Genomic DNA, 27280 nt, shown 5'->3' with positions numbered 1-27280 from the left:
TACTGTTTGGTCACCTTCTTTAATTGAACGACTTTGATTCAAACAGCTGTGTTAACAACTTCCGCAGTAACAAAAAGGTACAACACTCAATTGCAACCCATTAGCCTTGAAACATGCAATTATCTATCAATTCTATGTTACAACAAAAAATGTGTATTTGCATAACACCTTCTTGCAAAACAAAACCCCAAAATGGGCAGCAAGACAATGAAGGCGATATTTGTAGGGACCGAAGGATTGTTAAATTTGAGTGTTAAAGGAGAAGGAGCGTGAAAGGCAGAGATTTAGGGAGGGAATTTCACAGCTTATGTCCCTGACAGATGAAGCCATGGTATTAAAAGTGGGATAAAGAATAGTAGAAATGTACTGAAGAGCAGTCAGAGGAGCAAGATAGGTTAGGGAAAAGGGGCTGTTAGGGCTGTAGGCCAATGCAGCAAAACCAGGATGGGACGCAAATGCACAAATTAAAATGTTAAATTTGAGGCGTGGAGAGACCGGGGGACAATGTAGGTCTGCAAAGACAGGAACACATTGCAGGTTAGAGGGTGTAGAATGGGAGGGTCACCAGGACTGCCATTAGAATAGTCGGGTGTGGAAGTGTCAACGGCATGGATGAGGGTTTCAGCAAACAGACTGAGGTAGGGTCAAGACCTGGATACGGTTATCGGGGTGGAAGTCGGCAGTCTTGACGATGAAGGAGTCAGAGACTCATCTTGGGCTCAAATGGAACACCGAGTCTGTGAACAGTATGGTTCAGTCTTAATCTGCAACGTAACACTTTACCACTGTGGTATCCACCCAGGATGCTGCAGTAAAATTATTCTTAACTTGTGGTTGTAAAGTACCTGTTGTTTGTTCCCCCTTCTGGTAAGCATCACGAACTGCATGGTTTCTGAATTATCAGAGTCACCTTCTCCTCCTCCTTGGGGCGGAGGTCCTTTCTTCAGCTGGCTTTTTAGTTGCAGTGGAATAGCTACATCTAACTGGTGCACTTTGACAGACTCGCCGGTTCGCTGCTACACAAGGAAAGAATAATTTTAGTGCAATTGCTTCTCAAAGTTACTTGTTAATTTTTAACTTTGTTGACAGTACTGCAAGTTAAAACATCAGCATAAACGTCATCCTCGATAATAATGGCAATGTTACACATTCACAATTACTGAACACCCTTAGCAAATATTCAAATCGCATTCAAAGCAGAAGAGTTAAGAGTTTATGCTCAATGCTCAACAACCAACAATGATGAGGTTCGAATGGAAGGAAGATGGACTCAACGCAGAAAGCAATCTGGACCAATTAAGCAAGGGGATTAATAATAATAATAATAATAATTTTAATTGTCACAAATAGGCTTACATTAACACGGCAATGAAGTTACTGTGAAAACTCCCTAGTCGCCACGTTCCGGCGCCTGTTCGGTTACATACGTAGAATTTACAGTGCAGAAGGTACACAGAGGGAGAATTCAAAATGTCCAAATTACCTAACAGCGTGGGCGCGATTCTCCACCCCCACGCCGAAGTTGCCGCGCCGTCGAGGTTCACGACGGCGCGGAACAGCCCCGATCCCGACCGATTCAGGCCCTGACAATGGGCCAGTATCGGGGCCGCGTCATCGACCTGCGCCAGGCCTTGTCGCCCGCGTAAATGCGGCACCAAATAGATGACGCGGCCGGCGCCGCATAACGGACGTCATCCGCGCATGCCGTCCTGTCCAAATCCGCCCCGCAAGAAGATTGGGGACGGATCTTGCGGGGCCGCGGAAGGAAGGAGGTCCTCCTTCAGAGAGGGCGGCCCGACAATCGGTGGGCACCGATCGCGGGCCACCCCACATTCAAGGTGAAGCCCGGTGCAGGATCCTCCCTCGCTCCCCCACAGGCTGCCCCCCCAGCGTTCACGCACCGTCCACGACTGTAGCGACCAGGTGTGGACGGCGCTGGGGGAACTCGCCGTTTTGGCCTGGCTGCTCGGCCCATCCGGGCCTCAGAATCTCGGGGGTGCCGGAGAATCACCATTTTGGGTATCTCCGGCGATTCTCCGGCCCGCGAAACTCGACCGGCCCGTTCCCGCCGCTTGGGAGAATCGCGGGAGGGTGTCGGACCGGCATCCCCGGAAATTTCGGCGGCCCAGGCGATTCTCCCAACCGGCGTGGGAGTGGAGAATCGCACCCCATGTCTTTGGGGAGTGGTGGGAGGAAACCAGAGCACCCGGAGGAAACCCACGCACACACGGGGAGAACGTACCGACTCCACACAGACAGTGACCCAAGCCGGAATCGAACCCGGGACCCTGGAGCTGTGAAGCAACAATGCTACCCACTGTGCTACCGCACTGCCATAAGAAATGGCAGATAAAATTAAATACTGCTCCAAACACACAATATTTTTCAAAAATGAATTAATAGGATGTGGGCATCGCTGGCTAAGCCAGCATTTATTGTCCATACCCAGTTGCCTTTCTCAGAAGATGGTGGTGAGTTGCCTTCTTGAATCGCTGCAGCCCCAGAGGTGTAGGTACACCCACAGTGCTGTTAGGGAGGGAGATCCAAGTTTGACTCCATCCAGGAGAAAGCAGCTCGCTTGATTGGCACCCCAACTACAAAGTTTACTCCCTCCACCACCGACACACAGTAGGAGTAATGTGTTTTACCTATAAGATGCACTGCAGGAACCCACCAAGGTGCATAAGACAGCACAGTTCAAACCCACGGCTACTGCTAACTAGAAGGACATGGGCAGCAGATTGAGGGGTAAGTGGCCTTGTTGTATTGTTACCGGACTAGTAATTCAAGAGACCCAGAACAATGCTCTGGGGACCCAGGTTTGAATCGGAATTCAATACAAATCTGGAATTAAGTCCAACGATGACCATGAAACCATTGTTGAATATTGGAAAAACCCATCTCGTTCAATAATGTCCTGTGGGAAACCTGCCGTCCTTATCCTGGTCCAGCGACTCCAGACCCACAGCAATGTGGTTGGTTTTTAAATGCCCTCTGAAGTAGCCTAGCAAGCCACTATATTGAAGTGTAATTAGAGCTGGGCAATAAATGCTGGCCTAGCCAGCAAAGCCCACATCCCATGAATAGAAAAAGATACGCGTGAACGCCACTACCTGAAAGCTCCCCTCCAAGTCACTCACCACCCTGACTTAGAAATATATCGCCATTCCTTTACTGTTGCTGAATCAAAATCCTGGAATTCTCTCCCTAACAGCACTGTGGATGTACCCACATCACAAAGACTGCAGCGGTTCAAGATGGAAGTTCACCACTACCACCTTCTCAAGGACAATTAGGGATGGGCAATAAATGCTGGTTTAGCCAGCGAAGCCCACGTCCCTTGATTGAATTGTTTTTTTTTTTTTTTAAAAGTACCATTAATGAGTCAGTCTGGTTGGCCATTCCTCAAATGGAGCCTGGAGCACCGCAGATTGACTCTGCCTTGGAGACTGTTACTGTCTCCCGCTGTCTGGAGTATCATCTGGCAGCCATCAACCAAGTGACAATTGCTTCCCCTTCTCCCCAATTCATGGCCGATAATGTCGTTATCACTAGCTGCAATATTCTTGTCTTTCACCACTTTGCACTGATGTCAAATTTCCTCTCCTTGTATTTACCCTGTTGGGGTCTATCGGATTTCATCAGTAGCTGTAGTCTGGACTGAAAATTTGAAGTGGAGATGCCGGCATTGGACTGGGGTGAGCACAGTAAGAAGTCTGACAACACCAGGTTAAAATCCAACAGGTTTGTTTCGAATCACTAGCTTTCGGAGCACTGCCCCTTCCTCAGGTGAGGAAGGAGCAGTGCTCCGAAAGCTCGTGATTTAAAACAAATCTGTTGGACTTTAACCCTGGTGTTGTAAGACTTCTTACTGTGAAAATCTGAAGACATTTCAATATCTCAGCAATGGAGGAGTGGACCAAGAAATTAAGAGATTTGTGCTAATATGGTGCTGCTGCTGGGTCTAATACCTTTAGGGAATCTGCTCCAAGAGGAAAAAGGCCTGAGTGGAGGTATGAAATGGATATATGATCCTTCTACTCAACTATCACACATCCAATACACAACTTCAAGAGTGATAGGGACAGAAGCTGAGACTGGTCTTTTCTCTTGACCAGAGAATTAAGAATGGCATGCGGAGTGGTGTGTGGGTCAGGGTCCAGAAAATAGACAAATGGTAAAAATGCATTTGTTACAAATCCAAATTATTTTTGGGGGAAATATACATGTCAATTGGAATCTGAAAGAAACACCAGTTTTAAGTGAGACTCTTTAGAATAATGAATGGACCGCATAAAATATTCAAAACTTTTTTCTGACGCAATTGGACTGATTAATTTTCAGCATTTTCGGTTGTTAGCTGAAAACAGGAATTTTAAAAAAGTTTGTGAACATTTTCAGTGTAAAGTTTCAGCGACTCGCATAAAGTTGCTATAATTTGATTGTTTGCATGAAGTACCTGCAGGTTCTCGAGCATCATTTTATCCAAAGCTTGAATGAATTCTTCATCTTCTGCACAGGGAAGATGCTTTAAGCCTCCACCCTTGATCATCACTTCCTGCACAACATAAATATAAGCAGCACTAATTTGAGTATTTTAATTAATTCTGACATCCAATAACAAACGTCAAAAAATCCTATTCCAAATATGTTAAAACATTCTGGAAACCTAATGGAGAATTTGCTGAAAATAAATACATTTCAAATGCAGTTTAAGAAGTATTCGCTAAAACTGGGTTCCTGAAAGGATTTAACCTGAACTGCAACTTGCCAAAACCCTGGAAGTTATGGCAGCGCAAGTGAATATCTAAATACTTCTTAAACGTTACATATGGTAGCAAAATTTGCTGATGACATAAAGATAGGTAGGAAAGTAAGTTGTGAAGAGGACAGAGTCTATAGAGGGATTTATATAGGTGAAATGAGGACAAAACATTGGCAGATGAGTATAATGTATTCTTCGGTATAAGATGTTCTGCTACCTCAGAATCACAGGATTGTTACAGTGCTGAAGGAGGCCATTCGGCCCATTGTGTCTATACCAGCTCTTTAAATGAGCATTATAACTGCATTATAAATGAGCAATCCCCTGTAACCCTGCATATTGTTTCTATTCAATTAATCACAATGAATCACAAATAGTGTGCATTTGCAGGAAGTGTACAGGAGGACAAATGGAATGTTGGCATTTATTGCAAAATGAACGGAGTATAAAAACAGGCAAATTATGCTACAGTTAGTTGTACAGGGCATGGGCAAGACCACATCTGGAGTAGTGTACAATTTTGGTCTCTTTACTTAGGAAAGTATATAATTGGTTGAGAAGCAATTCAGAATTTCAGTAGACTGATTCCTGGGATGCAGGAGTTACCTTACGAGGAAAGATTGAGCAGGTTGGGCCTAAAGCCACTGGAAGTGAGGAGAATGGGAAGTGACCTGACTGAAATATATACGGTCCTGAGGGGATTTGATGAGTGGCTGCAGAGAGCGTGTTTCCTCTTGTGGGGGAGTCTAGAACCACAGGACACCATTTACAAATAAGGGGTCTCCCATTTCAGACTGAGATGATGAGATTTTGTTCTCTCAGAGTCTGCGGAATCACTTTCCTTTGAGAGCCGCGGCGGAGGGTGGGTAGTTAAATATGTGCAAGGCTGAGTTAGATAGATTATCAATTGGCAAGGGCAGCAACGGCTATCAGGGGTAGATAGGAAAGTGGAGTTGAGGCCAGAATTAGATCAGTCACGACCGGAGTGGTGGCTGTGTGGAATGAACTGCCAGCAGAGGTGGTGGAGTCAGAGTCATTTGGGACATTTAAGCAACTCTTAGACAGGCACATGGACAGCAGTAAATTGAAGGGGTGTAGGTTAGGTTGATCTTAGATTAGGATAAATGGTCAACACAACATTGTGGGCTGAAGGGCCTGTACTGTGCTGTACTGTTCTATGTATCAAATTATAGAGCAGTCTCGAGACCGAATGGCCTACTCTTGGTCCTAATTCTCGAGTTCTTCTCTGGTCATAAACAACACAAATTATAACTAATGTGCTAATAATAATATAAAAAATTGTATCAGCTGACTGAGAATTCTGAAGTTGACATAAATGCTGCATCATAATCTTTTTATTCTTATACACGATAAGAGTACAAACAGCTAGCACAAGCAAGAAATGCTGGATTGCCTCCTGTGCCTTATCCTTCTATGATGTGCTATCACAAAACTCAAAACCCTCAGGTAGTTTCACAGTAAATTCATTGCAGTGTTAATGTAAGCTTACTCGTGACAATAATAAAGATTATTATTTTTAGGATTAGCTGCCTTTACGTCAAGATTCTAGCAATTATGTATTCAAATTCCTAAGTCGCTCAGCTTGTCCACACCCGATAGCATCCTTCCATTCCTTGCTTTTCCTGTGAAAATGTATCAAACTATCTTTCTCCACCTTAAATTGCACTTTCCTGTTCATTCTGCTAATCTATGAACGTCCTCATAGTTTTTTTACTTTGCCTTACTGTTCACCAAACTTTTTAAAAGAATAGAACATTTTATTTTTGTTGCACTTTTCACAACCATCAGGCACCTCAAAGTGCTTTGCAGCCAACGGAGTATGTTTTGAAGTGTAGTCACTGCCAAAATGGTGCAGCCAATTTGCATATAGCAAGCTCCAATAACCTTTAATCTGTTTTGTCATGAGGGATAAATACTGTCCAAGACACTGGAGACGATTCCCTTGTTCGTCTTTGAAAATAGTGCCGGGCGATCTTTTACATCCACCAGTGCAGGCAGAGGGGCTTTGGGTTCGACATCTCATCTAAACATTGGCACCTCTGGCAGTACAGCAGCCCCTCAGTGCTGCAACGGACTGTCAGTCTTGATTGTTGGGCTCAAGCATTCGAGTGGAACTTGAACCCAGAATCTTGAGTCAAAGGAGAGAGTGCTTCCAATTGAGCCATGGCTAATGACCTTCCTTTTTTTATTCATTCAAAGGATGTGGTGCTGCATGTCCTCTGTGTACCCAAGGCAGCAAAAGATAAATCAGCTGCTTTTAGTGGAAGTGGTCAAAATTAAAGCGTCTCAGGAAAGAGCAAATATTTCAGACAGTTTTAGCTGGGTTCACGAATTACACTTACATTATTATCCTCATCAGTTTCATTTTCCTTATTAGAATCAGTCAGGTAATCTGTGTTTTCCTCCTCCTCGTCATCTTCTTCTTCGTTCTCAGAAGCATCCTAAAATTAAAAAAACATACATTCTTCAAAAAATGGTCAATGGGTAGTCTCAAATAGCTGCTAACTAGAATGCGAGAAATTAAAGGGTTTAAAAATAGATAAAACATTTCAGCTAGTTTAACCTAACATTACAGCCTTCGGGACTTAACATCGAGTTCAACAACTTTAGACTGAACTTTTCTCTCCATCTTGACTCCTCCCTTTTGTTTTTTATTATTTGGTTCACCTGGCTTGGTCCACCAGAACCCCAACCCCCTCCCACACAGCCACTGTCCCTTCTTGTTCAGTTTTGCTACAATTGACCTCTGTTCTCCGATTAACACATTCTGCTATCCTAGGAAGGATGTGGAAGCATTGGAAAGGGGACAAAGGAGATTTACCAGGATGTTGCCTGGTTTGCTGGATAGGTCTTATGAGGAAAGGTTGAGGGAGCTAGGGCTTTTCTCTTTGGAGCAGAGGAGGATGAGAGGTGACTTAATAGAGGTTTATAAGATAATGAGGGGGATAGATAGAGTGGACGTTCAGAGACTATTTCGTCGGGTGGATGTAGCTGTTACAAGGGGGCATAACTATAAGGTTCAGGGTGGGAGATATGGGAGGGATGTCCGAGGTAGGTTCTTGACTCAGAGAGTGGTTAGGGTGTGGAATGGACTGCCTGCTGTGATAGTGGAGTCGGACACTTTAGGAACTGTCAAGTGGTTATTGGATAGGCACACGGAGCACACCAGAATGACAGGGAGTGGGATAGCTTGATCTTGGTTTCGGACAATGCTCGGCACAACATCGCAGGCCGAAGGGCCTGTTCTGTGCTGTACTGTTCTATGTTCTATATTTGCCACTATTAACACTCTTCAGTCCCTAATGGAACCTGAACATCACTTTGTCTCATGTCCATGATGTCTTTGTCAATCTTGCCTAGCTCCAACCTATCACGGACTTTCCATTCTGCTCCAATTATACAATTCATGACATTTGGATCCCTTTTTATTTCTGTAGAAGGGTCATTTGTTTCTCTCTCCACAGATGTTGACAGGCCTGCTGAGTTTATCCAACATTTTCTGTTTTTATTTATTATAGACACCTACACAATGCAGGAGGCCATGCAGCCCATTGAGGCTGCACTGACCCTCCGAAAGAGCACCTCACACAGGCCCACTTCCCTGCCCTATCCCTGGAACCCCACCTAACCTTTGGACATTATGGGGCTACTTTAGCATGGCCAATCCACCGAACCTGAATATCTTTGGACTGTGGGAGGAAACCGGAGCACCTGGAGGAAATCTGTGCAGACCCGGAGAAAGTGCAAACCCCACACTGTCACCCGAGGTCGGAATCGAACCTGGGCCTCTGGCGTTGTGAGACTGCAGTGCCACCCCAATAACCTATTATCTTTATTTCATACACAAACATGTTGGAGAAAAAAAAACAAAGTTTTCTTCTGCTAAATACTAACTAACTGAAATTTTTGCTGTGTTCAAATAAATAATTATATTAGACGCCAGGAAAATACAGTAAATTAGGCCTATTTTGTTCCTTTGATGGACCATGCTTATTCATGATCCTATTCAGTTATTCTCCAGAGGCAAAGAGCCAAGAGTCATGAAGTTATTTATGGCACAGGAAGTGGTCTTTGGCTCAAGTCTATGCCAGTTCGTCATCGAGTAATCCAGTCAGTTCCGTTTCCCTGCTCAATCCCATAGCCTGCAAGTTTATTTTCTTTAAATGCCCCTGCAATTCCTGCCCAAAACCCAAACCTGTCGTTATTATCTTGGTGCATCTCAATCTCCTTTGCTCCAAGAGACCAACTCCAGCTTCGACAGCCTGGTAACTAAAGTCTCCTCTCTCTGTATAACCATTTTGGTAAATCTCCTCTGCCCTTTCTCAAGCACTCTCACATCCTTCCTAAAGTGGTGACCAGGACGAGTTGCAATATCTTAGTTTGGCCTTGTGAGGTAATGGTATTGTGAGGTTTCCTCTGTAGCATTTCCTTCCCCCCCCCCCCCCCCCCCCGCCAATAAAATATTCATCTAATCTTACATGACACATTAAAAATTGATGGCCTTCTTTTCATGGGCATTTTCTCTGGTTGTTTCTCAGAAATCATCACTTTCCATTATGTTTGATCACTGTTAGTGCTTATTTCAGTTCCAAAGCAGATATAACCCAATTTACTTTGAAAAACCAGGATGTTAAATCAACACAGTATTAAATAGCAAAATAAGCATTCTGAGCAACAATACTCCTTTAAAAGTCTTGACAACAGGGATCAGAAGCTCAACAAATCTCTGAATGATGCCTATACTGCATAGCCCACAATGCTGCCTACAAATTACTTAATACAAAACATCTTGCCATGTGGGTAAAACATCAGCATGTGCACGGTCTTTATTTACGTTTCACTTTTACATATGATTTTTTTTCCTGTACTTGCAGGGTAAGGCTGGCCATTCTGCAAGTGGGCTGCACAGCAGCCAATATTGGCACAGGTTACTTGAAAGCAGCTTCGAAAAGGCTGCTGTTTCAGCAATCTAGTTGGGGCTCAGAACTCATCTGGTTGCGTTAACATTTCAGATTTTTAAAAGGGCCAAGCTGACAACACTGCTGCTCAATAAGATATCTCATGAGCGACCTGGGCTCAAGGGTTAACATGTTCAATTTACATTTCCATAGGCTGCACAACTTAGAAGAAAAATTGTGTTCGAACTCTGAGTTAACTATGTAAATAATCCAGCAAAGGGGAACTTAGTATTAAAAATGATTCTCATTTGAATGAATGGGTGCATCAGCTGTGATTCAGTTGGCAGCACTCATCTCCGAGACAGAAAGTTGTGAGTTCAATCCCACTCAGGACCCGAGCACAAAAGTGAAGGTTGACACTCCAACGCAGTGCCGAGGGAGTGCTGCACTGTAGAAGGTGCCATCTTTCAGATGAGATGTTAAAGAGGTCGAGTCTGCCCTCTTAGGGGACATAAAAGATCCCAGAGCACCATTTTGAAGAGGAAGAGGAGCAGGAGAGTCCCCCCCCCCCCCCCCACGGTGCCCTGGCCAGTATTTATCCCTCAACAAACATCACAAAAACAAACAATCTGGTCATTATCACATGGCTGCTTGTGGGAGATTTCAGTGTGCAAAGCGACTGCTGCATTTTCAAATTACTACAGTAATTCTCAAAATTAATTAATTGACTGTAAAGCTGTTAATGACGTGCGGTGCTTATGAAAAGTGCTTTATAAATGCATGTTTTTTTTTTAAAGCAAGTTTGAATTCAGAGCGATAGACTGCATCATCTCAATAACTTGAACATCTAAAGTGTTTCAATTGTGTATTGATTACATAAGTGCACTAAATTGTTTTATGGACAAATGTTGTAAATTCTCAAACATTAATAAGAAATCAGTGGACAGTTAAGCTATTTTTGATTGAGGAACACTGGCAGAACACTGTACTCTCCAAATTATGCGACAGGAACTCAGTATCAGAGCTCGTACCTCCAGTAATACAAAACAGTATTGGAGTGTCAACACAGGAGAACAAAATTCAGAGGACAATTACAGAGTTGGCATCAAATGTACAATAGTGAAGTGCCAACAAAAACTTTTGTTTCCAATCATGATAATTTGGTATCACAATGTCATAGGACTGTGTTCGCAAACAGTTTCATAGCTCACTGAGCTCATTCTTACAATGAGAAACAGCCCTCAAAAATAATTTGTCAGTATATTCTAAAGAAAGTAATTTGAGATAAGAACAAAAAAGGCTAGGAAAACTCAGCGGGTCAGACAGCAAGAGTTAAAGTTTCAGGTCGATAACTTTTTATCGGTAACTTGAGGTCTTTAAAAGGCCTTGTGAATTTGTTCCGTAGGGAATCTTTTACATGACCAGTCACAATTGAAAGGAGCAACTGATATGACATCTTCAAACCTCTCTCCTCTTTTAAGGTTAAAAAATAAATCACAATTAGGAGGATGATTTCATAACTATTTATTATGTAAGCCCAGTGCTTATGTCAGCATTAAAATAACATGATGCTTGACAAAACCAATGTGAGTGGAAATCCATCAATCCGTCATTCCAATCTGCCATTCATTTAAGGCAATGGCTTTGACAATCAATATGAATTGTACCTCTTCTTCATGTTCATTCATTTCACTTTCATTCCCAGACTGTTCCTCCGTTTCTGCTCCGCCCTCTTCCTCCTCATCGTCATCATCGTCATCCTGATTTTCTTCTCCTTCGCCCAGACTGGACAGCTTATCGGACTTGGAATCTTTCCCATCAATGAGAAGGCCTACGAAAATATACCAAATTTAATTTAGAAAAAACATTTTTTTGGTAGCTTTTCAGTCTTACAAAACCATTTACCAAGAACATTATGAAATTTCCTAAAATGGGACACACAAGCACAATTACTTTGCCAAAATAGTCCACTGGTAGGAATTTAAGGAACTGTCATTAAATTCACTTTTCAGTTTGCCTTTCATTTCCAGATCCCCAGTTCAATTATGAAAAGTGCAATAGGTGCTCTGCCAATTCCAGTTCTACAGTGAGTGAATTGCAATAACGTCCTGGAGTTCACGCAGCACCTGCATTTACAAAACAACTGTGATCCATTACACGCACACAGTGTAGGCAAACAAAAGCCATGGGTATTGTCTTGCCATGCTACATTGACATTAACACTTAAATGAACACTTATCTGTAAAGGTGTGGAACTGGATGCCATATGAAAGGAACAGTATTGCCCACCCGAGGTAAAATTACAGCACCCCTTCAGCAGTACACTGAAATGTCAACGTTACATTACGTATGCGCTGGAATGAAGCTTGAAACTTCAGCCTTCTCACTAAAATCGTACATGTCTTCAAGTTCATTACTGCCACAAGTTCCAATTTTCCAAACGTTACAGCTGCTAATGCTATATCCTAACCCTTTCTGGAGGGACCACGGGTCCGACCAGCACCAATGAAGCGCACAATTTAAATGATGAACTAAGAAATTAAGACAACACCAAAACTGAAGAGAGATCAAATGGGTTGTGCGGCCAAAAACATAAGATACAGGAGGAAAAAGCCATTCGGTCCATCAGGCCTGCTGAAAATGAAAATCGCTTATTGTCACAAGTAGGCTTCAATGAAGTTACTGTGAAAAGCCCCTAGTCGCCACATTCCGGCGCCTGTTCGGGGAGGCTGGAACGGGAATTGAACCGTGCTGCTGGCCTGCCTTGGTCTGCTTTAAAAGTCAGCGATTTAGCCCAGAGTGCTAAACCAGCCCCATCTCCACCATTCAATAAGTTCATGGCAGACCTAATTGTGGCCTTAACTCCACTTTCCTGCCTGTCCCCCATAAAGCTAGGCTCCCTTGTCAATCAAAAATCTAGCCAATTCCGGATATTCAATGACCCAGCCACCACTGCTCTCTGGGCAAGAGAATTTCAAAGACTAACAGCCGTCTGAGAGAAATTCCTTCTCATTTCTGTCCTTAAACAGGGGAACCCTTGTTCTGAAACTCAGCACTCAAGTTCTACAGAAACATCCTCTCAGACCTGTCAAGCCCGCTCAGAATCTTATAGATTCCTGACAGGGACCAAACAAAGACTTCATGGACGGGATCTTTCTGAAATATATTACAAAAACATATTTGCAAGTATATGGGTAGGGTGTGTTTGTCAACCATAGCTGTTATCTATGTTTGAACTCGTTGCACCCAACATGTTTTAGTTACCACAAGTGTTCGTTCTTCACCGTTTAATAGCCAAAGTATTTCAAACATGCTTCAGCTCCTACACTACACTGGGGAAAAGGGGAAGTTCAAGGGCATTGTTACACCTTGTAAAATGTCAAATCAGATAAGAAAGAGGGAATTTTGATGGTAAATCCCCTCAATATAAAGTAACAGCTAATCTCAAAAACTTTTAATGTTCTGCATCAGAGTTGTTACCTGAAGCTGGTGGAATTAGATAAAGACAGGATGAAAAAGACAATGTAATAGTGCTGGCCATCTGGAATAAAGCTAATCCAAATTAGAGGTGAGGGGCAGCAGGTTTGGAGGGGAGGCGTGGGGGGGGGGGGGGGAGAGGAGATGAGGAAAATCCTTTCTCCCAGAGGGTGGTGACGGTCTGGAATGCACTACCTGGGAGGGTGGTAGAGGCGGGTTGCCTCACATCCTTTAAAAAGTACCAGGATGAGCACTTGGTGCATCATAACATTGAAGGCTATGGGTCAAGTGCTGGCAAATGGGATTAGGTAGGCAAGTCAGGTGTTTTTCATGTGTCGGTGCTGACTCGATGGGCCGAAGAGCCTCTTCTGCACTGTATTTTCTGTGATTCTATAGCACATTAGAGTTCTGAATGAATTAAATCGCAAACATCAACTATCTTTCTCTTTTTGAACTATCTGCTGGGCTCTGTCAACATTTTCTGTAATTATTGCACATCCTTCTGCTAAAAGGATCCTTAGACAATGCTAAGTGCCTGTGCTGAAATCACACACAGCTTTGCAATGAGACTTAGGACAGGGATGAGATCTTGAGTCTATCTGGACACAGGAACAACATTTTTAAAAACCATCAACCTACTTGCGCAAAATCTCTGCAACAAATTGTTCATTGTATAATACCTCTTGCGATAAGGGATATAAAATACAGCGATAATCTTTGTTAAATGGGCTTTGTTTATCATTCCACATAGCCAAGGCTACAATTCTCTAATTCCCAGGTACAGTATATCCCTTTAAAAAACTGAACGCGAATGAAGCATTCCTTACAAGTTTCAAAGCACTCTGAAGTACTGAAGATTTTTTCTATTTCAAATAAAGATATACAGGATAGTTTGAAAAGGAATATTTAGAAATCATATTTTTGAATTAGCAAGTTTGTTAATGGAGGCAAATTAGATAGATCTGCAACAACTGATAAATCAGTCATTACATGTGTGACAACTCTCATTATAATACAACATTCCAAGGAAAAGTGCAAGACTGAACAATAGTGGGATCAGTTGAAAGGTTGGTGGGGTGTGGACGTGAATTTGTGCATGATCCAATTAATTATCATATTTTACCAACTTTCTTTCCAAAACTCCCTTATGTAGTTCACTGGTAAAATACAATAAGTGGCTGAAAAATAAGGTATTCGGCAGATCGAATCTTGGCTCAGCACCAGCACCAGCACTCAACTTTAGCGACTGGAATGCACAAGGTACTCCCTCAGTCGCTGAGCATGGTGTTGTATTTGAGGTCTGGAGATGATATGAATTCCTATTAGCATCGGCTGACAACACAATAATTTCCATTGACTGGAATTGTGAATTTGGCAGTATTTGGTAATTTCATTGAGATTGCAGATTGGTTGTTGCTGGAAATATATAAAATGTCACACTGGTGCAGCAGGCAATGTAATTCCAAAATTGAGACTGAGGCACAATATTAGGATAACATAGAGGGTGTTTTAATCTGTCTTTACCGTGTTCTACTTTACAGGTTGCTTAAATGCTCCCCCTACCAATTACTTTGGAGGGTGGAAGGGACTGATGTGGCTGTCAGTGGCAAGTTGTCAATTAAGCTCATCAATGAGCCAATTAACACCAATTATTCCTGAGCGAACCATAATTTAGTGACAGCTCAAGGATTAAACGGAGGCTGCATGGGTCTCCAGTACCCTCATAAGGCTACCTAGAAAAATCAGTCAGTCCCTTTGTAATCCTGTGCGGCGGGGTAGGTTCAGTGCCGTAAGCAGCCACCAATCCTACTGACGCCGGCAGCACGAGAAGCTACAAGTCTGATTGGCCACCACTGACGGTCATAATCATGGGGTTAGGCACAATGGTGGTCAATTAAGTGCCCAAAGGGGTACTGATGGGGATTCCCCACTGGTTCTCTGATTGGTGGGCAAGACTGCCATGGACCCAACAAACCCAAGTCATTGTAAACAATTGGAGAGTTAGGGAGGGTGACCAGACTGATCAGAGGGCTGCTTCACAGCCTCAAAGACAACTTTTGGAAACCATGAATGAATTACACTTGTGTGCAGGAGAATTGGGCCATTGTGATGGGTTTTTGACTCGTGCTTTGTCCCATTGGCTGGTGAAATCACCTTATACTACATAAAAGGGCCCTTTTTATATCTACGAGTGGGTAAAGCCACAACTGTGAGTAATTCACAAACTTGGCATTAGTCTTTGCTGTCTCTGACTTGGTGTGAAAATGAAACCTACACCTGGCCTGTTTTTAGTCAAACATAATTCTCATCCATAGCTCAGTTCTTGCTCTGCACCCTTCACAATGAAGATTCAGAGAGCCCCAGACGCAAGACACAGAATTTGAACAGCAGTGCGAGTGTACCATTTGCTGAACCTCAGGCTTTATTACAGGAGTAAAACAGATCGCTATATCAATATAATCAAGCAATAACTCGTCAGCTGTAAAAGTCTGAAGACCTATCATTCTTGTTGAAGCAATAATCGACAATAAAAGTTCAAAAGAAAGCTTGCTTTTCTATATGGTCTTTTTCATGACTTCAGGATATCCCAAAGTGCTTTACCAGTAATGAAGTGCCTCTGAAGTGTTGTCACTGTTGTATTATAGGAAGCCAGACAGTCAATTTGGACAGAGAAAGCTCCCCAAACAGCAATGTGAAATGGCCATTGAACCCATTTTTGTGATGTTTTCTGAAGGATTTCTAAATATTGGCCAGTGTACCGGCTATTAAGTCCCATGCTCTTCTTTGAAACGGAGCCATGGGATCTACTGTGCCCACCTGAGAACACAGACAGGGCTTCATCACATTTAGAAATTAAAAAGAGTTTATTCAAAAGTAAACTGAAAAACATAAGCACATTGGCTATACTGGCTCAATATTTGGTAAATGATTAGCCAAATCTATTGCCCAAAATAGAGTCCTGCATATCACCCAAAGAAAAATGATTCCAACAGAATGACAATCTTGGGGTTCAGAAAGAGAGTTTCGCTATTTGTGATGATATTTCAAACCGTGAATTAGACAATGACTCGATAACAATTTTGAGATTTGTGCTATTCATGCTCTAATTTTAGTTGGAGATGGTGGTATGCAAAGAGGAAGGATAAGGTGGGAGGAAGAACTGTTTTATATATTTTTTAATTCCCAAAGCATGCTCATATAGTTTAACGATGTCTGTGCTGAAGAAAACAATTTTCCTGAACCAAAAGGTGCTCGGAATGCAAGATTTTTCTTTTCGGAAATTGTTTTTGACATGAAAAGTAGCAATCAATCAGTTCCACAAATTTGTTTGTCCCCCCCCAGAAGCAATTGTCACTTTATTTTAAAATTAATAAGGAAGGGAGCTAAAGCCAAGGTAAATAGGAAAAAATTTGAATGAACTCGCAGCAACCCAAGTCACCAACCAAAAACTACCCAAAATATCGTGAGACAAAAAAAATCCAAGGATTTAACTCACTACTTGCGGGACCATAAATGGCAATATCTTGAATACAGTATCAGTTATGGTAGGCTTGCCAATCATTGCAACAAAGACCTTTATCTGAGAAATTCCTTCCCACCCTTGCTAAATCCGAGACAAAGTACAAGAGCCCATTATAAGCCCATTCAAAGCTAAGTTCTCAGCATTTACAAAGTGTCAAAAATAACAATAACGTACACGCAGTCCACTGCCAGGTCATTCGCATTATTCCAGTTTGTTAAAGTTAAGTCGGAGAAAATAATTCACAGTGCTATGTAAATGAATTCCTCACACTAATGAAATGAAAATCGCTTATTGTCATAAGTAGGCTTCAAACGAAGTTACTGTGAAAAGCCCCTAGTCGCCACATTCCAGCGCCTGTTCGGGGAGGCTGGTACGGGAAACGAACCGTGCTGCTGGCCTGGCTTGGTCTGCTTTCAAAGCCAGCGATTTAGCCCGGTGCTAAACCAGCCCCTGACACATGATGTCGACACATATCCAGAATTTTCTCAGCTAAAATAAACTTCCATTTGATAGCCACTGGTGTATGTATGTTCTTCTTCCTACAGAAGAATGTTCAGATAAAAGCATAACTGTGGCCCAGTTTATCATCTGGTTTATTATTTTAAAAAATCTGGGTTTTGCCACCTTGTTGTGAAAGTGGTTGTCAGATGCCGGTAAGATTTCATGATTATTCTCCAATAGATGTTAAGGTGGCAGTTCGAGCAGCACTTTCTAAGTAACCTCAACGCACTTGGGGTACTGTGGAGAAAAATCAGCCAAAGTTCCTTCCATAAACCCAGCTCAATGTGTGGGCGTTGGGAGGACAATGACACAGTAGCTTTAACATGGTAAGAAGTCCCAAACTGCTTCAAACAAGCTGAGCTACATCAGGAAATTAAAGCAGATGGGGTAGGTATTAAAGAGCATTTTGAAGGTGATAAGAAAGGTAGACAGGCTGAGAGGTTTCCAGAAGGCATCCTGGAGTCTAGGGCCTTGGCAGCAGAAAGCATGGCCGCCGATTCTGGAACAATTAAAATTGGGATGTGCCAGAGGCCAGAATTGGAGAACTGCAAAATGCTTAGAGGGATGGAGGAGATTATGAAGTTAGGGAGGGTCAAGATCATGGGAATAAATAACCCCAGCTTCTGACTGTCAATGCCTTCACAGAATGCAGTCAGGCAAATGTGAGTAAAGTCTTATCCAGGTTATAAATTTGCATCTACTTTTCTTTTATGCACCTTCTGATAGTTGCTGCAGACACACGGGGACTGCTCCCCGTTGACAAAGGTTTCAAGGGGACACTGCTCTTGTGGTTTTCTTTTCCAACCCAAGTACATGTTTTACTCCAATGATATGCAGAGGGCGCACAAGAAACCAAAATCATTTTATTGGAAACTAGTCAGAATTCTTGTAGAAGATTTTCTTCGCAACATTTGCTTGGTGCTGCACTAGGTGTGTAAATGGTTGAAGTGCAGTGAAAAAAAAACCAATCTATGTTGCACAACCATCACAAAATAAATTGAGCCATTCCTCACCTAGCTTAATCAAGAACTCGCGCTCGAGCTCCTGAATTTGCTTGATAGCCTCTTCCAGGGAACCACAGAATTTCATCTTTGGTCGAAGCAGCTCAAGTATGTCACTAATCATGTAGTCGACATCAATCGGAAAAGGGTGATCTTTCGTCCACACATCTAAACTCTTCTTCCACCAGATATAACGCTACAGATGCGCAAACAGAAGGCTCCAGTTTGTTAGTATATACAGAAATTATGCAATAATAATTCCAGTAAATATGAAATAAAAATCCTGATTAAAATAGAAACTAACAGTAGCTGCATAAAATAAATAATGGAATCCCACTGAAATTACACTCAATTATTCCAACTGAAGATACTGAAATTAATAAAGTTAACAAATGCTATAGTAATCAGAATATCAGGAAAAAAATTAAAATAAACTAGATAAGGTGCAAATGTGACGTAGAGAACAAAAATAAAATGTTCTGAGTTGCAAAATAACTAGGAAAGGATAAAATGACAGGTGAGAGTCATTCACTGGAGGACTAATAATTAATTACACAAATTATACACGAACATATGTTCCAGTCAGAGTAGCGAACAGGAATCAATTCAGTTTCTATTTGCCTCGATAAATGGTGCTATTTTGCAGACTATTTTTGAAATCTGCCTTTTCATCGACATATGCAACAACTCTATTTCTGACCTCAGTTGAAAACTGTGGCACCTTGAAGGCAGAAGTCACTGAAAAACATAGCACAACTGAACAGTATATACCCCTACCCTGTCCCTTTCCAATTTTAACAGATATCAAGGAAGAAGTGCATGCAACAGCAAATAGAATTGCTGTCTTACAGGGGCTGCATTGATCAGTCAAACTGGCAGCTGCCATGATTTATAACCTTCATTTTTGCCCTCTGGTTGCTTAAAGTGCCTTTCTGTTGCCTCAAGTACTTGTGGCATTTAATTGTTCAGATGTCAGTGGCGTAAGTGCTCAATCAGCAAAGTTTGGTGCAGCGTGTAGCACTTGTGCCCAAGTCACAAAGTTGTGGGTTCAAACCAACCTCTGAACGTCAGCACGTAATCCCAGTCTACCAATTCAGATTGATAGTAAAGAAATAACATGCATTCATGTAGTACCTAGTATGAGCTCAGAACATCCAAAAGCACTTCACAGACACTGAAATATTTTCACGTTGCAGTCACTATTGTATTGCGCATGGGAAACACTGGACAGCAATTTTTCACACAGCAAGTTTCCAGAAACAGCATGTGATAAATGGCCAGAGAATCTATTTTAGTGATGCTGGTTGAACAATATTGGCCAGGAAACAGGGGGAACTCACCTGTTCTTCTTCTTATAGTGATATAGAACCTTACATGTCTAACCGAGGGGACAAATGCGGCCCCGGTTTAACATCTTATTTAAAAGTTGACACCTCCAACATTGCAGCACTCACTCAGTACTGCAATTACGTGTCTGCCTAGATTATAGTAAGAAGTCTTACAACACCAGGTTAAAGGCCAACATGTTTCGATATCACTAACTTTCGGAGCGCTGCCCCTTCCTCAGGTGAATGAAGAGGTATGTTCCAGAAACATATATTAGCAGGTGATTAAATCTGTAAAGATTTAATCACCTGCTAATGCTCGCATTCCAAGCATTGTCTGGCATCTTTGAATTTGTCTATATATATGTTTCTGGAACATACCTTTTCATTCACCTGAGGAAGGAGCTGCGCTCCGAAAGCTAGTGATGTCGAAACAAACCTGTTGGACTTTAATCTGGTGTTGTAAGACTTCGTACTGTGCTCACCCCAGTCCAACGCCGGCATCTCCACATCATGCCTAGATTATGGGCTCGCGACCATCTCAATAACTCACTCTTACTTATCTGATTGTTACACCTTGCAAATTCAGTGTCCTTGAACTTCTCTTTCCCCAGTGCAGTATAGGAGCTGCAACATGCGAGAAATTTTTCTGCTATTAAAAAGTGAAGAATGGACTTCCGCTTGTGACCATGGAGTGATTGGTCACATAAAGAGCTGTTCCTGTTCAGATCCGGGTTTAATTTCGATGCAAAGGTGTAGGCGAACGTTAGAGGACTAGTTTTAATGTGGTGTCAGAGCCAGGGAAGATAAATGAGGCATTTAGAGTGTATTACCAGGTATGTCTTCTGATCACCAGACCCGGCAGAAAACTGAGAGAGGTTTGGCTGGAAAGTTGAAACAGTCTTGTGCTTCACAGACTCTTCCAGCATGCAGGCAGGGGAGGGGCAAGCTGTAAGGCCCCAGATACAGGAACTGATGACTTTTATCAAGGAAGACTTCCATAAACAGAGGAAAGAAATGCATGAGGATCCTGCAAAGGCCACTGCAGAAGCTGTGGCACCCCTGACGAGTACTTTGGAGCGGATGGAGAGGTGTTTGGAGGTGCAGGGGTCACAGATTCGGGAGATTGATCGTGTGGTGGCTCTGGAGGCGGATGTGGGGCTCCTAGGAGACCGTTCTAAAACGCTGAGGGCAAAGGTGGAGGAGCAGGAGAATGCCTCGAGTAGGCAGAACCTGCGAATAGTGGGCCTGCCTGAAGGAGTGGAAGGTGTGAGTGCCACGAGGTTCGTCTCGAGGATGCTGGCGGGATTGGTGGCAGAAGGGGTGCTAGATAAGGCACCTGAAGTGGACCGAGCGCATAGGTCTCTGAGGCAAAAGCCTAGAGCTGGGGAGCCGCCGCGGGCGGTGATCGTGAGACTCCATAAATTTGTGGAGAGAAACAATTCTACGGTGGGCCAGGGAGAAGCGTAGCTGCGACTGAGAGGGAAGTAACGTCTGGATTTATTAGGAAATCGGAGCCGAGTTGGCAAAACGGCGGGCAGGTTTCAACAAGGCCAAGGCGGTGCTGTACCGGCGGCAGATCAGGTTTGGGGTGCTCTACCCAGCGACATTATGGATGACATTTGGAGGCCGGGAGTATTATTTCGAGACCCCAGAAGTGGCCGAAGACTTCATTAAGGAGCATAAACTGGGGGAGAACTGAGTGGACAATGCTTGGGAACCGGGGTGCTGGCACTATGTAATGGTCGGGAGCATGTTTGAAGTGGGTGTAGGGATTGGGGGATTTTCGCCTCTTTTTGTGGGGGGGGGGGGGGGTTCTGTTCAATGTTGAGATTGTAAGGAGTTGTAGTGGTGAAATGATTATGTGGGGATGGAAGGTCCCATCCCCCCTCCTGTTTTATGGAACTGTTTGTGTTTAACATCTGTTTGTTTGCTTTTGGAGAAGGCTACCTGGAGTTCAGGAGAAGTCCTTGTTTGGGTGGCGGAGGGTAAGGCCAGCAGGAGGCCTTCTTCTTGGAGCTGAAGAGGGGGGGGGGTCATTAGGATGTGCCTTTGGGCAGGGGCAACCGCGCAAGCAGGTTATGCTGGTGAACGGAAGTGAGGTTGTGGAGGAGAAGGCCAAGAGGGGTGGCCGGGGGGAGGGGGGGGGAAAGGGGAAGTGGGAGGGGAAACAGGGGAAGGGGAAAAGCGGGGGGGGGGGGGGGGGGGGGGTTCTGCGATGTGGCAGGGGGTGAGAGATGACATGATCAAGGGCGAAGAATGGGGCCATCTGGGATGGGCTAGGTACAGAGTGGAATTAAAGGGGCAGAAGTTAAGTGGGGAAGATGACGGACGGTAGAGGGGATTGGAGGCGCAAGCCTCCGGTAAGGTTGGTAACGTGGAACGTCCGGGGACTGAATGGGCCGGTTAAAAGGTCACGGGTGCTTGCGCATCTCAGGAGCTTGAAAGCGGGGGTTGTCTTTTTGCAGGAGACACACCTCCATGTGAAGGACCAGGTTAGGTTAAGGAAGGGGTGGGTCGGGCAGATTTATCACTCGGTGTTTGATTTGAAATCGAGGGGTGTGGCGATTTTAATGAGAAAAAAAAATGGGATTCGTGAGTGTGAAGGAGGTGAAGGATCCAGGTGGGAGATATGTGATTGTGAGTGGGGTATTGGAAGGGGTACCGGTAGTGTTGGCAGGGGTTGCTGGCAGCAATCCCAGATTTGGTCACGTGCCAGTTGATCATGGGAGGAGATTTTAACTGTGTCCTGGAGCCGAGGGTGGATAGATCGAGCCCCAGGTCGATGGGTAGGATACGAATGGCAAGGGAGCTGGGGGGGTTTATGGAGAGGATGGATATGGTGGATCCATGGTGCTTTCAGAACCCAGGGGGAAGAGAGTATTCCTTCTTTTCACACGTCTATAAGGTGTATTCGAGGATTGAATACTTTGTAGTGAGTCGGGAGATTTTGGTTGGGGTGGAGGGGGCAGAGTATGCGGGGATAGTTATCTCAGACCATGCACCCCACTGGCTGGATATTCGGTTCAGTACGGGACGAGAGCAGAGGCCGGGGTGGAGGTTTGACTCGGGGTTGTTGGCGGATGGAGATTTTTGTGATAAGGTGTGGTTGGCGATTAGGGATTATGTGGAGTTCAATCAGAATGGGGAGGTGGCGGCGGGCATTTTTTGGGAAGCACTGAAGGCAGTGGTCTGGGGAGAAATTATCTAATTTAAGGTTCGTGCGAATAAGGAAAGGAGGGCGGAACATGACCGTCTAGTGAGCGAGATAGTGGAGGTGGACAGGGAATATTCGAGGTTGCCCACCGTGGAGGGACTGGCGAGGAGTAAAAAATTGCATGGGCAATTTGACAGGCTGACAACGGGGAGGGCGGTAGGGCAAGAGGGGGGCAATATGAGTATGGGGAGAAGGCGAGCCGCACGCTGGCGCTCCAGCTGCGGAGGCAGGCTGCGTCCAGGGAAATATTGAAGATCCAGACTGGGGCTGGGGATGTGGTGTCAGAGCCAGGGAAGATAAATGAGGCATTTAGAGTGTATTACCAGGGACTTTATGAGGCAGACCCAGGAGGAGAGGAGGGAGACATGGGGTGGTTTCTAGATGAGCTGGAATTTCCCCAGATGGAGGAAGCAAAGAGGCAGGCGTTGGAGGAGCCTCTGGGGCTGAGGGAGGTGCTGGATAGTATCAGGGGTATGAAGTCGGGAAGGCCCCTGGGCCCGATGGGTGCCTGGCAGAATTTTGCATGGAATTTGCGGCGGACCTGGCACATCTGTTGGGGGCGTTTAATGAAGCGCTGGAGAAGGGGGAGTTGCCGGAGATGATGAAGCAGGCAGTAATCACACTAATCCCCAAAAAAGGGAAGGATCCGGTGGAATGTGGGTCGTATAGACCCAATCACTATTGAACACGGATGTGAAAGTATTGGCTAAGTTGTTGGCGGGGAGGATGGTGTCCCGGGGTGGTTGCAGAAGATCAAATAGGCTTTGTGAAGGGCAGGCAGCTCGCGAGTAATATAAGACGGCTGTTGAATGTGGTGATGAATCCGTCGAGAGCTCTGGTACTGGAGGTGGTGGTGTCCATGGACGCGGAGAAAGCATTTGATCGGGTGGAATGGCGGTACTTGTTCGAAGTTTTGGGAAGATTTGGGTTTGGGCCGAGATTTGTGGCATGGGTGCGGTTGCTGAATGTGGCGCCAAGAGCGAGGGTGAGGACGAATGATATGAGCTCACGAAGCTTTGACTTACACAGGGGTACGAGGCAGGGGTGCCTGCTGCCGCCACTTCTGTTTGCGCTGGCCATAGAGCCATTGGCGATGGCTCTCAGGGTGTCGGCAGAGTGACAGGGGATAATGAGGGAACAGAGGGAGCATCGGGTGTCGCTCTATGCCGATGACCTCTTGCTGTATGTTTCGGATCCATTGGCGAGTATGGGAAGGATTATGGGCCTGTTGGGGAGGTTTGGAGGGTTCTCGGGATACAAGCCGAATGTAGGGAAAAGCGAGGTATTCCCGGTGAATGAGCTGGCACACCGGGTTAATTTCGGGGGGATGCCATTTACGGTAGCGAGGGATAGGTTTAGGTACTTGGGGATTCAGGTAGCGAGGGAATGGATGGGGCTCCATAAGTGGACCTTAACGAAGCTGGTGGAGGAGGCCAGGGATGATATTAAGAAGTGGGATACACTGCACTTAACGTTGGCGGGGAGGGTCCAAGTGGTGAAAATGAATATTCTGCCGAGGTTCTTGTTTATCTTTCTGGCTCTCCCGATCTTTATACCAAAGGCCTTTTTTCGGAAAGTGAACACAAACATCTCTGACTTTGTATGGGCGGGGAAGGTGCCGAGGGCGGGGAGGACCCTGCTACAGAGGCAGAAGGGGGGGTTGGCGTTGCCAAACTTGCTTCATTATTATTGTGCGGCTAATGTGGACAAGGTGCGGTGGTGGTTGGAGGAGAAGAGGTAGAGTGGGTTAGGATGGAGGAGGAATCGTGAAAGGGGTCTAGTTTGAGGGCAAGGGCAACGGCAGCATTGCCAATGGTTTCGAGTAGGTATTCAGGGAGCTCAGTGGTGCAGTCCACGATGAAGATATGGAATCAGTTGAGGAGGCATTTTAGGGTGGAAGGGATGTCGCTGCAGTGCGAGAATCATGGGTTTGAGCCAGGGGGGATGAATAGTGTATGCAGGAGGTGGAGGGAAGTGAGGCTGGTCAAGGTGAGGGATTTGTATTTTGAGGAAGGGTTCGCCAGTCTGGAGGAGCTAAGGGAGAGGGTAGAGCTGCCGAGGGGTAGTGTGTTCAGGTATCTACAGGTTAGGGACTTTGCACAAAAGGGGTTCCCTAGATTGCCGGGATACACCCTGCTGGAGCAACTGCTGCTTCCAGATGTGGAAGGGGAGGGAAGAATTGGGATATATATAAGTGGCTGGGGGAGCAGGGAGGCGTGCGGGTGAAGATCAAGGAGAAATGGGAAGCAGAGTTGGGAATGGAGATCAATTGGGGAGTATGAAGTGAGGCACTGCGAAGGGTAAACGGGACCTCCTCTTGTGCAAGGATGAGCCTGATACAGTTTAAGGTGGTGCACAGGGTGCATATGACTCGGACGAGAATGGGTGGGTTCTTTCATGGGGTAGCAAATGAGTGTGAGAGGTGTGGGCGGGGGCCAGCGAATCATGCGCACATGTTTTGGGGTTGTGAAAAATTGGGAAGATTCTGGGCGGCGTGTTCGCAGTCTTAGCCAGGATAGTGGAGGAGGGAGTGGACCCGGACACTTTGGTGGCGATATTTGGGGTTTCAGAGAAGCCGGAGCTCATGGAGAGGAGGAAGGGTGATGTCATGGCCTTTGCCTCTATGATTGCACGGCGACGAATTTTGCTGGAGTGACGGTCGGCATCGCCACCGGGGGTAGCAGCTTGGTTGGGTGACCTGTATGACTCCCTGCGGTTAGAGAAGATAAAGTACGAGTTAAGGGGCCCAGCAGGGGAGTTTGCCGGGGTGTTTATTTGCTGTAACCTACTTTGATACAAGTTTGAATAAAATGCGTTTTTTTTAAAAGTGAAGAATGAAAAGTTGTGATGAATAAAGTGTGTTAGGGCCAGAAGTTCAAACATAGATGACAGCTATGGTTGTCAAAACGCATCCAGCTATATACTTGCTCATATCTTATTGGAACAAGATATTTCAGAAAGATCTGGTTTATGAAGTTATTTATTAGGCCCCCGTCAAGAATCTATTCTTTGGGGGTTTGACAGATTAGATGCTGAGAGGATGATTCTTTTTGTGGGAGAACTAGGGGGCACGGTTTCAGAATAAGAGCTCTCCTGTTTAAGACAGAAATGAAGAGGAATTCAGGGGGTTGTTAGTCTTTGTAATTCTCTTCCATGGAGGGCAGTAATGTTTGGGTCTTTGCATATATTTGAGGTGGAATTAGGTAAGATTTTGATTGAGAAGGGAGTTGAGGGGTTATGGCAGACAGGCAGGAAAGTGGAGTTAAGGCACATTCAGATCAGTTACGATCAGTGGAGCAGACTTCATTGGCCAAATAGCCTACTCCTGCCTCTATTATGCTCTTATTTAGGTTTGTGGAGGGGTACTTTCAATCATGATCTTGTGACTCAGAGGCAAGAGTGCAACTGAGATCCCACAGTACCATTTGAAGAACAGTGTATTCTCTAGGAGTCCTAGCTCACTCTTCTTGATCTGCTAAAACCAAAAGTAGATATACAGGTTATCTCATTGCTATTTGTGGAATCTTTGTTTTTTTTAAAAATATATATTTTATTAAAGTTTTCAAACACAATTGTTTCCCTTACAAATCAACAAAAATGGTAACATGATAACTGCTATATAACATTGTTTAACTAACATAGTAAACTAACCAAATAACACAAAGTAATACTCCCCCCACCCACTCTCCCCCTCCAAAAACACAAACAATTTACCCCCCCTGGGTTGCTGCTGCTGGCCATCTATCTTCCCCCTAACGTTCCGCTAGGTAGTCGAGGAACGGTTGCCACCGTCTGGTGAACCCTTGAGCCGATCCTCTCAGCGCAAACTTCATCCGCTCCAGTTTTATGAACCCCGCCATATCGTTTATCCAGGCCTCCAGTCCGGGGGGGTTTCGCTTCCTTCCACATGAGTAAAATCCTACGTCGGGCTACTAGGAACGCAAAGGCCACAACATCGGCCTCTTTCGCCTCCTGCACTCCCGGCTCATCCACCACTCCAAATATAGCTAACCCCCAGCCTGGCTTGACCCGGACCTTCACCACCTTCGAGATCACTCCCGTCACTCCCCTCCAATACCCCACCAGTGCCGGACATAACCAAAACATGTGTGTGGTTCGCCGGGCTTCCCCCGCACCTCCCACACTTGTCCTCCACTCCAAAGAACCTGCTCAACCTTGCTCCCGTTATGTGTGCTCTGTGCAGCACCTTAAATTGGATCAGGCTAAGCCTGGCACACGAGGAAGAGGAATTTACCCTGCTTAGGGCATCAGCCCACAAACCCTCCTCAATCTCCTCCCCGAGCTCTTCTTCCCATTTTCCCTTCAGTTCGCCCACCAGCTCCTCCCTCTCTTCACTCATCTCCCGGTATATCTCTGACACTTTGCCCTCCCCGACCCACACCCCTGAAAGCACCCTGTCCTGGATCCCTTGTGTCGGGAGCAGCAGACATTCCCTCACCAGTTGTCTCGTGAACGCTCTCACCTGCATATATCTAAAGAAATTTCCCCGGGGCAGCTCATACTTTTCCTCAAGCGCTCCCAAGCTCGCAAA

At 44.8% G+C, this 27280-nt stretch overlaps 1 protein-coding gene across 6 annotated transcripts in view; it reads right to left on the bottom strand.

The window, feature by feature from the left end:
* Positions 1 to 27280, bottom strand: part of upf2 (UPF2 regulator of nonsense mediated mRNA decay) — a 148647-nt gene that overhangs the window by 44838 nt on the left and 76529 nt on the right. For all 6 annotated transcript variants that reach the window (XM_072471012.1, XM_072471009.1, XM_072471011.1 and 3 more), the window contains 5 exons: positions 18199 to 18382; positions 11352 to 11515; positions 7129 to 7227; positions 4460 to 4558; positions 846 to 1016 (listed from right to left, as the gene is read on the bottom strand). In XM_072471012.1, the coding sequence (XP_072327113.1) occupies positions 846 to 1016; positions 4460 to 4558; positions 7129 to 7227; positions 11352 to 11515; positions 18199 to 18382 (717 nt within the window). The remainder of the gene's footprint in view (positions 1 to 845; positions 1017 to 4459; positions 4559 to 7128; positions 7228 to 11351; positions 11516 to 18198; positions 18383 to 27280) is intronic.

The sequence above is a fragment of the Scyliorhinus torazame genome, chromosome 13, assembly GCF_047496885.1.
Source record: "Scyliorhinus torazame isolate Kashiwa2021f chromosome 13, sScyTor2.1, whole genome shotgun sequence".
NCBI classification, from domain to species: domain Eukaryota; kingdom Metazoa; phylum Chordata; class Chondrichthyes; order Carcharhiniformes; family Scyliorhinidae; genus Scyliorhinus; species Scyliorhinus torazame.
Note: the sequence above shows the minus strand (reverse complement) of the source record. Positions and strands in the feature narration are given on the sequence as shown.